The sequence below is a fragment of the Physeter macrocephalus genome, chromosome 18, assembly GCF_002837175.3.
Source record: "Physeter macrocephalus isolate SW-GA chromosome 18, ASM283717v5, whole genome shotgun sequence".
Taxonomy (NCBI): domain Eukaryota; kingdom Metazoa; phylum Chordata; class Mammalia; order Artiodactyla; family Physeteridae; genus Physeter; species Physeter macrocephalus.
In genome coordinates, this window is record NC_041231.1 from 81,498,450 (window position 1) to 81,510,560 (window position 12,111).

The window sequence follows — 12,111 nt, forward strand, 5'->3', positions numbered from 1 at the left end:
GATGCTTCTTTTTTTTTTTTTTGCGGTACGCGGGCCTCTCACTGCTGTGGCCTCTCCCGTTGTGGAGCACAGGCTCCGGACGCGCAGGCTCAGTAGTTGCGGCTCACGGGCCCAGCCACTCCGCGGCATGTGGGATCTTCCCACACCAGGGCACGAACCCGTGTCCCCTGCATTGGCAGGCAGATTCTCAACCACTGCGCCACCAGGGAAACCCATAAGTATGAATTTTGATGCCACACATAAAAGATCAACCTGAAATGTGCGTTTTATTGAAGCAAGTTTTCACCTATGTTTCATGTATAGACAATGTTATATTCTGCTATATTTTGCAGTTGTTCTTGGGCAGGTTTTCTAGGGGTTTTTTGTTTGTTTGTTTGTTTGTTTTAATGTCTATGTCCCCTAACTGCTTCTCTAGCAAGTCCTTTAATAGCTTCTAGTCTAGGTCTATTTCCCCGTACTGATGAGTGAACTCAGGAGGGGAAGATATTAGTAAAGGTTGTTAAATTCAGAGAATGGCATAAAAAAATCAGCCTGGAAATATTATACCAGAAATGAAAACAATTTTTTATTTCTTCTACTAGTAAATGGCTGAAAATTTATAGTACCTGTTTTATCTAGCTCTTTCACTGTTGATTTATCTATTTACCTATCCTTTTCACTAATATAGTACTATTACATAAATAATAAGACCAATTATTAAATATGAACACAATTTAGTATTGTTTAAATTTTGTTTGTTAAGTATGTTTTTGGTTTTTTACTAAATGCAAAAAGCATCAGATAAATATACAGACAAAATGAAATGACTAAGCCACCCAAATGACAAATATATATATTCTGAAATGTCTTTGCATATTGACTTCCTGTGGAACTCTGCTATTAACTCAGATAAGCACAGGATAGGCTGAACCCAAGCTGTGAGGATTAAGATGGGAATTTTAATTTTATTAAACTAATGTAAATAAGAATCATTTAAAAATAAACAAGACCAATCATCTTCAGCTCAAATTAATCCTAAGAAAGGATTAGTGTGCTGCTGAAATTAGGTTGTGTTTCATATTCACTAGAGTCCAAAATGTAGCTTAGTCCCCCACAAATAATAAGGAAATCGTGTTCTAAAACGTTTTGATTTGAAAGTTTTTCAAAAGTGATCCCTTCAATTCAAATTTTAACAAAACAGTGATTAGGAGCTAGAGTATTCAAATTCATGGTAACAGAGTTATTTTTCTAATGATACTTAAACTGCTATGATTTTTCAAAAATTTAGCTTTAAGGTTTTTTTAATCATGAGATAAAGTAATATACTGGTTAATCAAAACTTGAAAACACCTTCTATATGCCTTCATAATTGTCTTCTAAAAAATGCATCCAGGGGTCTCATGCACTTAACACAAATGTTATTACTGCAGAGTTTACAATTTCCAATAGGAAATAGAAGAATGTGACTAGGGCAGTTAATCACTCAGTTTTCACATAAAAAACTTCCATCCTTCAGTACAGTTATGTTATATCTTTTAAAGTTCTCTAAATGTAACATCTAGCTAATCAGAAGACAAAGAATGAGAATGTGTGTCTTTGTGTCTCCAGCATTAAGTAGGATTGCAAGAAGTTATTAGATAGACTCACTAAAGAGAGAGATAAATGATTCTCACAACCTTAATAGAAATATTCCTTAAGAATATATACATTCCAAAACATGGCCAGACAACACTAAGTTTCTTATAAGCTGGAGACATAAGTTATAAATACTTATTCTTCACCCCTCATCTAGCCCCAGAGATGACAGAAATGAGATGGGAATTCTAAGAGAGACTTCTGCAATTATAAAACTGATATAATGTTGATGGATCCTAAGATGGTTGGAACTTTATGTTTTCTTGATGGACGTGAAGACATGGGCTCAGTGGGAAGTATCCAAAGTCCCAGGAGAGGAGATAGGTTGCTGGATAGAATTGTTTCATTATTTCTCTTTTTCATGCCTTTTAGATCAAGCCAGTAACAGATCAGGAAGGGCTTAATTGCAGTAGCAGTTGGACAAGGTGTGAACTTTGATGAGTATTGACTAAACCTGGAAATTAATCAAAGAACTCAGCAAAATAAGGAAACTACATGAAATTAAAGAAGGAATGGGAAAATGGTATCTTCACTTTGAAAACAAGTCCTGGCAGTAGATTCCAAATATCTACTGCTCTTCCTTTGCCAGTTACAGAGAAATGCTGCGACAATGCTGGAAGCAGTTAGAGAAGGGAGCCAAGAACCTAGAACAATAAATATACTTAGTTTTGGCAGCCTTTAGCCATTAGCAGTTAAAGGGACACAGCCATTAAGAAGAAGAGCAGTTATGAAACCGAGCAGCAGAGCTGTTATCTTGAGGACAGGAAATGTCCATTTGGGGGGATGGAGGATAGAGAGCCCGGGACCATCGACAGCAATGTAAAGCCTCTCAGAACTGATGAAATTCTCCAACTTCACCAAACACACAAAGGAAAAAATAAAGTGGTATTCATAGGGAAAAATTCAATATATTTAAAATTTATGTGAGAAAGCCAAAAATGGGACAAAGCATACCAAAGGAAGCTGAACTATTGAAAAGTCAATACAAACTTAGAATGAACACAACAAATATCTTTAGGGGAAATAAGCAAATGAAAAATCTAAATGATGATCAATCAGTTTTATTGATTTATATTGAACATCTTTTACTGTGCCACATGCCCAGAAGACGGTGGTTAAACATTATGCTTGAAGTTCATCTTAGGGAGGAGACCTATGTGTTGACCAAGTAAATACAAATAGCAGAATGAGACATGTAGATCAGTCATCAGCTGTCATTAGCAGAAGTGATATTTAAGCTGGTAGTTGTAGTCAGATATGGTGGGTGCCATATCCAGCTCAGAACAATCCCTCCTTTCTGATAATCACCACCTGAGCAACAGAGATGGGTCCCTGTATCATCTTTGTCTTAACTTGATCTCCCTCTATGACCACTGTCGAGGCGTCAAGGGAATATCCTTGCCCCTACTGAAAGAATTAGACTATCTTTGGGAACTCCCTGGCAGTCCAGTGGTTAAGACTCCGCAGAACTAAGATCCCACATGCCACGTGTCGTGGTAAAAAAAAAAATCAGATTATCTTTTCTGGGAATTAGGACTTTTACCTCTGATGAAATCTGCAACATGTAAATTTAATTTTTAATTAAAGACATAAACCAATATTTGAAGTGAAGTACAAGAGCCCTTGGATTTTTCTCTTTTTGATACTCTACCACATTGCTATTATTGAGTTCTAAAAATAATCCTGTATTCTTGAAATAAATTTCATTGCTTCTATGCTTAAGCTAGCTCAGATTTTTTTGCCTTAAATAATACTAACTTCAAGAAACAATAGCAGGGAGTTCCCTGGTGGCCTAGTGGTTAGGATTCCAGGCTTTTACTGCCGTGGCCTGGGTTCAATGCCTGGTTGGGGAACTGTGATCCCTGAAGTCACATGGCAAGGCAAAAAAAAAAAAAAAAAAAAAATTCAATAGCACATAGCAACACTACTGGCAATATTTCTGAATTTTTACATTCTATAAATGTCATATTTATTTATTTACAAAAATATAATGTAAAGAAAAATATCCGGTGTATGTGTGTGAATAAACTAAGAGTTTATATTTTTAGGGCAATTTTATGTTCACAGCCAAACTGAGGGGAAGGTATAATTTCTCATATTCCTTGCCCCCAAACATGCATATCCCTTCATACTATCAACATGCCCCACCAGAGTGATACCTTTGTTACAATTGATGAACCTACATTGACCCATCTTAATATAATAACCCAAAGTCCATATTTACATTAGGATTCACTCTTGGTGTTTTACATTCTCTGGGTTTGGACAGCTATATAATGACAGGGATCTATCATTATGGAATCATGCAGAGTATTTTCACTGCCCTAAAAGTCTTCTGTGTTCTGCCTATTTATCCCTCTCCTACCTCCAAACCCCTGGCAACCACTGATGATTTTACTATCTCCATAGTGTTGCCTTTTCCAGAATGTCATATGGTTGCAGCTGTCCAATAAGTAGCCTTTTCAGATTGGCTACTACATTGGACACTACATTTAAGTGTCCTCTATGTGTTTTCATTTTTTGCACTACATAATATTAGTTGTTTGGATGTATCACAGTATATTTGTCCATTCACTTACCGAACTGCACCTTGGTCGTTTCCCAGTTCGGGCAGTTATGAAAAAGCCTTCTGTAAACATCAATGTGCAGATTTTTGTGTGGTTATAAGTTTTCATATCCTGTGGGTAAATATCAAGAAGTGGGATTGCTATATCATATAATAAGAGAATGTTTAGTTTTATAAGAAACTGCCAAACGGTCTTCTAAAGTGGCTGTACCATTTTACTTTCCCACCAGCAATGAATGAGAGTTCCTGTTGAACCACATATTTCCCAGTATTTGCTGTTGTCAGAGTTCCAGATTTTGGCCATTCTAACAGGTGTGTAGTGATATCCCATTGTTGTTTTAATTTGTATTTCGCTGCTGATATATCATGTGGAACGTCTTTCATATGCTTTTTTGTCTTCTATTTTCTTTGGTGAGGTTGTCTGTTAAGGTCTTCGGTTCATTTTTTTCATTGGGTTTTCTTATTTAAGAGATCTTTGTATATTTTGGATAATAGTCCTTTATCGGGTGTATCTTTGGCAAACATTTTCTCCCAGTGTGTGGCTGGTCATTTCATTCTCTTGACATTATCTTGTGCAGAGCAGAGGTTTATACTTTTAATAAAGATCAGCTTATCAATTCTTTCTTTCATGGATCATGCCTTTGGTGTTGTACCTCGAAAGGCATTGCCACATCAGAGGTCATCTAGGTGTTCTCCTATGTTGTCTTCTAGGAATTTTATAGTTTTGCATTTTGCATTCAGGTCTGTGATTCATTCTGATTTAATTTTTGTAAAAAGTGTAAAGCCTGTTTATAGAATTTTGCATTTTGCATGTGTATGTCCAATTGTTCCAGCACCATTTGTTGAAAAGACTATCTTTGCTTCCGTGTAGTGTCTTTGCTCCTTTTTCAGAGATTGACTATTTATGTGGGTCTATTTCTGGGCTTTCTCTTGTGTTCTAATGATCTATTTGTCTATTATTTCACCAATACCACATGCTCTTGATTGCTGTAGCTTTAGAGTAAGTTTTGAAGTCAGAGAACGTCAGCCCTCTGGTTTTGGTCTTCTCTTCAATATTGTGTTGACTATTTTGGGTATTTGCTTCTCCATATAGCCTTTATAATCAGTTTGTCTAAATTCACAAAATAACTTGCTGAGATTTTAACTCTGTACCTTTCATTGGCTCTCTTGATCTAGTTAAATAGAATTGACACCTTGACAATGTTGAGGATGTGGATAAATTGGATCCCTTTTGCACTGTTGGAAATGTAAAATGATGCAGCCCATGGGGAAAACAGTGTGGCAGTTCCTCAGAAATATAAAATAGAACTACCTTATCATCTAACAGGTCCATTTTTGGGTATATTCCAAAAAGAATTGAAACAAGAACTTAAAGAGACACTTGTACACCCATGTTTATTAGCAGCATTATACACAAGCCAAAAGGTGTAAGCAAACAAAGTGCCCATTGACAGGTGAATGAATACAGAAAATCTAGTATATCCGTACAAGGGAATATTATTCAACTTTAAAAAGGAAGGCAATTCAGACACATGCTACAACATGGAAGAGTTTTGAAGATATTTGGCTGAGTGAAATAAGCCAGTCACAGAAAGGACAACTATTGTATGACATTCTTTATGTGAAGTACCTAGAATAGTCAGATTCATAGAGACAAGAGTAGAATGGTAGCTGCCAGGGACTGAGAGCTAGACCATTAATTGAGTTACTGAGTTTTAGAGTTTAAAGATGAATATTTTGGACATAGATAGTGATGATGATTGCACAAAAAAATGTGAATGTACCTAATGCCACTGAACTGCACGCTTATTACGGTTAACACGATTTTTTTATATATCATTGTAATTTTTGATTTGTAACTGTAGTGTAAATGCCTTGACAGTTAGCCTTTTTGATTGTAATGTAATTGCCTGACATTAACATTTGGATTGCTGAAGCATCCACTTCAGAAACATTTATGCAGAAGAAGCACATTGCCAGCAATACAACCAGAGAGAGAACCAAGCTGTCCCAGCCATGAGGTTCCCTTTTTGGAAACCTCTGGTTGACGTAGATAACGGACCCTCTGATGAACGCTCACTTTTCCCTTCCCATGCTTTAATTCCCATTTTACATTCACCAATAAAAAGTGAACGCGCAAAACCCTAGGCATCCATCCTTGACCCCAGTAAAAGCATAATCCTGAGTCTACTCCCTTTCTCTCTTTCTAGCTGTAGGCTTACCCTGTGGCCCCAGGCTTGCTGTGTATTCTCCACAACTTGTGAGTAATAAAACTTGCCTTTTCAAAGTTCCCTGCTGGTTGTGGCCGAGGTGCATTTGCAATCATAATATGAACCCCAGGGGCCGGTCCAGCCACAACACTGGCTCCAGCCAGGGAAATGTTTGTGAGAACCACCACGTATAGTATGAGCCCAGGTGAGTCCCCCACAGACATTCTAGCCCATAGCATCACTATTGATAGGCTGACACTCACACCCCTAAAAGTAGCTAATTTTTTATTTTCTACAGAATTTAAAATACAAATGCATAACAATAATTATAAATCTCTGTTAATGGGTGCACAATATTTAAAGAAGTAACTCGTGACATCGATAACAGAGGAGGGGCGGAGTTGCAAACGGAGTATTTTATGCAATTGAAGCAAAGTTGGAATCAGTTTAAAATATATTTTAAAAACTTTAGGGTGTTTTACATAATCCCCATGGTAACCACAAAAAATAATAAAATATACACAAAAGGAAATAAAAAAGGAATCAAAACTTGTCAAAAAATCAGCTGAACAATAAAGAAGGCATTAATGGAGAAACGAGGAACAAAAGGGGTACAAAGACATTCAGGAAACAAATAACAAAATACCTAAGGTTCGTCCTTATTTGTCACTAAGTATATTAAATACAAGTAGGTGGATTTAACTCCTCTCAATAAGATACATTTGGCAGAATGGATTAAAAATAGAATCTGATTATATGCCCTCTACAAGACATTCATTTCACACCTCCAGACCCACAAAAGTTGAAGTGAAAGGATGGAAAAAGATATCCATGCAAATAGTAACAACAAGAGGGCTAAATTAGGAATGGCTAAATTAATATCATACAAAATAGACTCTCAAAAACTGTTACCAGAGACAAAGAATGACAAAAGGGTCACTTCACCAGGAAGATATAACAATTATAAACATGTATTCACCAAACATCAGAGTTCTCAAATACTTGAAGCAAACACTGAAAGAAATCAAGGGAGAGAAACACAGCCCTACAGTAATAGTAGGAGTTCAACACCCCACTTTCAATATTGGATAGAACAGCCAGACATAAGATCAATGGGGAAATACAAAGAACACGCCAGCCAGCAATAGCAGAATACACATTTTACTCCAGTGCACACAGCATATTTCCCAGGAGAAAACGCACATTAGGCTACAAAATTAATCTTAATATGTTAAAAAAATGAAATAATTAAAAGTATCTTTTCTGATTACGTGGAATAAAACTAGAAATCAATAGCAGAAAGAAAAGTGAAAAAATCACAAATATGTGGAAATTAAACACAAAACTCTTGAACAACCAATGGGACAAGGGAAATCAGAATATGTCTTCAAATTATAGAAAACGAAACACACAATATCTAAAAATTTATGGTTTGCAGAGAAAGAAAAACAGAGATGAAAATTTATAATTGTAAATGTTTACGTTAAAAAATGAAACACCTCAAGTCAACTAGCTAACTTTACACTTGATGGAACTAGAAAAAGAATAAACTAAATCCAAAGGTAGTAGAAAAAAGGAAATAATAAAGATTAGAGCAGAGATAAATAAATTTGAGAATAGAAAAACAGTAGAGAAAATCAACAAGCTGGTTCTTCAGAAACATCAACAAAATTGACAAACATTTAGCTAGATTTGACTAAGAAAAAAGATGACAAACAAGTAAAATCACAGAAAGTAAAAGGGTTATGAGAGTGCTATGAACAATAATATGCCAAAAATTGAATTACCTAAAAGAAATGGGCAAATTCATAGAAACACACAACCTGTCAAGATTAAGTCATGAACAAATAAAAAAGCTCTGTAGGCCTATACATAATAAAGAGAATGAATTAGCAAGCAAAATCTCCCAACAAAGAATAACCCAGAACCAGACGTTTCTCTGGTGAATTCTACTAAATATTTACAGAAGAATTAACATGAATCCTTCTCGAACTCATTCAAGAAATTGAAGAGGAGGGATAACTTTTTAATTTATTCTGGAAAGCCAGTGTTATGCTAACATCAGAGCCATAAACAGACATTAGAAGAAAAGGGAACTACAATAAAATTTAGGATTATTACTGAAAACATCCTCAAAAATACTAGCAAACTGAATTCAGGAGTATATTAAAAAGACTGTATGCCATGACCAAGTGGGATTTATTCCTGGAATCAAGGATGGATTAACCTACAAAAATAAATCAACTTAATAGACCACATTAAGAGAAGGAAGGGGGGAAAAACATGATCTTCTCAATTGTTGTTTCAAAAGTGTTCGAACAAGTTCGACACCCTTTTGTGATATACTCAACAACTAGAATAGAAAGAAACTACCTCAACTTAATGAAGGCCATGTATTACCTTTATTACCATGCGATACTCTGTGCAATACAATTGTGATATACTAAATTTTGTACTATGAGCACAATTAATAAATGACAGCTTTGATTAGAAGCCACTATAGTGTCAGGCATCTCAATGGAAAATTGTGAAATATAAAAATAATAAAAATTAATAGCTAACACAACATGCCGGGGTCTGTTAGGAATTCTGTATATATTTTCCCCTTACTTGACCCTCGCAGCAACTCTACAAGGGAGGGACTATTATTATCCCCATTTGCAAATGAGGAAGCTGAGGCTCAGATATGTTATCAGGTCATTGTCAGCAAGAGCTATTCTACAAGTAATCAGTAGGTGTGGGACGAATCACCTCCCTAACACTATTATCCTTTCATTGTGTACATCCACTTAAAGGACTGTGACCTGTTGCCAACAAAGTGTGGAGGTTGTCTTGTTTTGTTTTTACTATAATCTTTTTATGCAAATCGTTTAGCTACTCTTTAGAATAATTTTAGGATATCAATCTAACGGTTAATTTTCCTTGGCTTCAAAACAAGTTTAACGATAATATGTATATGCTGCCATCTTGTGGTCATTTTCTAGAATTACCCCTCATGTGAATGAATTTTCTAAACCCTGAGATGAATGAAGTAAATCAGCCACAGGCACAGAGAAAAAACCGTGGTTCTACAGCTTTTAATTATTTCACACCAAAAGACATATTCCTATCAAACTATATGCACCTGAAGGAGTAGAACTGACAGAAAATACCCAATCAGGGCATAAGATCTTCTGGCAAAGGGAATACTAATGCCCTCACTAGTAAAGAAATCTAGCTGTTATGACCAGGTTACCAAATGCTTAGAACAATGACCCCTAATATAGGCAGTTGTCCATCTTCATATCTTGGATAATTTAATTACACATGCCTCCATTTACATCTGCAGAGAAATGAGTTTTTATTGTAGAGCTTTTTAAATTGAGAATCAGAATGTATTACCTTTTCTTATGGCATCAAATCCAAGTCATTCAGTTTGTCTTTCCTTCAAGTTTCCCTGTAATCTGGATCCATTTTTGTGCCCATTTGCTCTCCACTACAAACCCAACAATCTAATCAGGTTTTTGCCCTCAATGATGCTCTTTACTACCTTTGTTTTACAGGTTTTCTGGACATCCATTAATATATGTACACACACACACACACAAACACACACATCTGTGGGTTTTTTTTAAACTGAAAGCAGGTTTATTTAGAGAGATACACGTTCCACAGACAGTGTGGGCTGTCTCCACACACATCTGTTTTTAATAGAACAATGTATTGGGGTTCCTGAGTCCAGTCTTGACACTCCCCCTGACGGTGACCCTGGAACATACCATGAGATTTCAAGTCTAGGAGTAAGAATGCTGCTGTGTCCACAAATACTCCTGATAAGCTGTGGTCATTGGAGTGAGGTTGGGAAGTATTCAAAAAGTTGCCCTCGTGAAAGATTAATAAACAGAACCCTCAATGAAGTAGAGTCAGGAGACCAGAAGGGGAAGCTCTCATGCCCTGTGAGGATAGCAGAGCCCAACAGGAAGATGAAGGACTCTTCTTTCTTGGCAAGGACTCATCCAATGAAGAGATGGGCTCTTTGTTTATTACAGCCCTCCTCACAGGTTTCTTTCAAGTCCCTGCTCTAGTAGGTCTGTGTTTTATTCCCGTCCTACCACTAATCTCTTCATGACATTTTTTTTTCTTAGATTCCATATATATGTGTTAGCATACGGTATTTGTTTTTTTCCTTCTGACTTACTTCACTCTGTATGACTCACAGGTTTCTTTAATGTTCCAATTCGGTTTGAAATGAGGGAGACAATATCCTCCATATATGGATTACCCCTTGCAGGTAATCAATGATGAATACATCTTTTGTTAAATTAAGCACTCACGCGGTTTTCTTGCCCTGCTTTACAAATGTGTATAGACATGGCAATGAAACAATGAGACATTTAAATCATTTCCAATTAACCAATGTTTACCTTTCAAGTAATGAGACTGGACTCTTTGTTTGCTTTGTGGATTGTTTTAATGGTTGATTTAAGGTAGAAGTAAAGTTAAGAAGTGAAGAATTATTCGTGCATGTAAATTGTACAGGAAAGACAAACATCAGGGCTGTTGAAGACCTGGGAAAGCAGGGGAAGGAGACAAACAGGGAAAGACCCTCCTTTAGCACAGGTTGCTGAATCAGTTATCCAATCCACTGAATCATGTCAACCTGAGAACGAGACAGCACATGATTTAAATATGAGGCAGGTGTTGAACTGCCTCATATTTAAATATTTCATAGTTCAATCATATTTCATCAATCATATTCACCCCAGCTTTAAGAAAGTTTAAAACAATGTTACTTCACGATGTATCAGAACAGGAGTGAGGGGCACTGTCGTAAACATACTGATGCCCATATTTGATTAGTGAAAATTAAGATCTCAGGTGTAATTAAAACCACATGAAATGCAGGGGAAACTGCTGAAGCAAAGTAAGGTCAAAGGTATGATTCAACAGCACATTACAGCTGCAGATAACAAAGGCTATTTTATCTCAGTGGGACACAGGCAACTAGCTTTGCAGAGTCGTTGAACTGACCGGCGGCTGCAGGCAGGACCTCGTGTCTGTGTCTTACAATTACTGTTTTCATCGTAGTAGATGCAAGGGTTCGCTGAAAGGAAGAAGCAGGGTTACCCAATATTGACTCAAAAGCTCATCTCTCATCTTCTCATGCATTTACAGGTGAGTAAAGGGCTTAAGAGATGTATATTCTGTGTTATATAGTCAATATTATTAAGTAATACTTTTTTTCTTTTCTACTCTCATTTTACTTCTGTTGCATTTTTCAATTCCACTGTAGACATTGCTTTTGTCTCTTGGATAAAAAAAACCTACCCCATTCCCTGTAGCAAAGATAATTAGTAGATATTTGATCTTTCTCCAAGTACATTTATTTTCAGAAATGAATTACTGAAAGTGATAGGAGAAGAAGAGGATGTGGAGAAGGAAGAGGGGAAGGAGAAGGGAGACAGAGAGCAAGAGTGAGAGAAATTGGTAAAGGGAAAGGGGTTACATTTTCCTTGCTTTAAAAGCAAACAGGGGCTTCCCTGGTGGCGCAGTGGTTGGGAGTCCGCCTGCCGATGCAGGGGACACGGGTTCGTGCCCTGGTCTGGGAGGATCCCACATACCGCGGGGCGGCTGGGCCCGTGAGCTATGGCCGCTGGGCTTGCGCGTCCGGAGCCTGTGCTCCGCAACGGGAGAGGCCACAGCGGTGAGAGGCCTGCGTACCGCAAAAAAAAAAAAAAGAAA

General features: G+C 36.9%; 2 protein-coding genes across 3 annotated transcripts in view; one reads left to right on the plus strand and one right to left on the minus strand.

The window, feature by feature from the left end:
• The window catches only part of C18H6orf141 (chromosome 18 C6orf141 homolog), a 132,928-nt gene that overhangs the window by 109,389 nt on the left and 11,428 nt on the right, over positions 1-12,111 (plus strand). For both annotated transcript variants that reach the window (XM_055080187.1, XM_028478692.1), the window contains one exon: positions 4,411-4,492. The gene's annotated coding sequence lies outside the window, so the exon portion shown is untranslated. The remainder of the gene's footprint in view (positions 1-4,410; positions 4,493-12,111) is intronic.
• Positions 11,281-12,111, minus strand: part of CRISP1 (cysteine rich secretory protein 1) — a 13,340-nt gene continuing 12,509 nt past the window's right edge. The window contains exon 7 of the mRNA XM_007101913.1: positions 11,281-11,473. Within this exon, the coding sequence (XP_007101975.1) occupies positions 11,346-11,473 (128 nt within the window). The 3' untranslated portion in view covers positions 11,281-11,345. The remainder of the gene's footprint in view (positions 11,474-12,111) is intronic.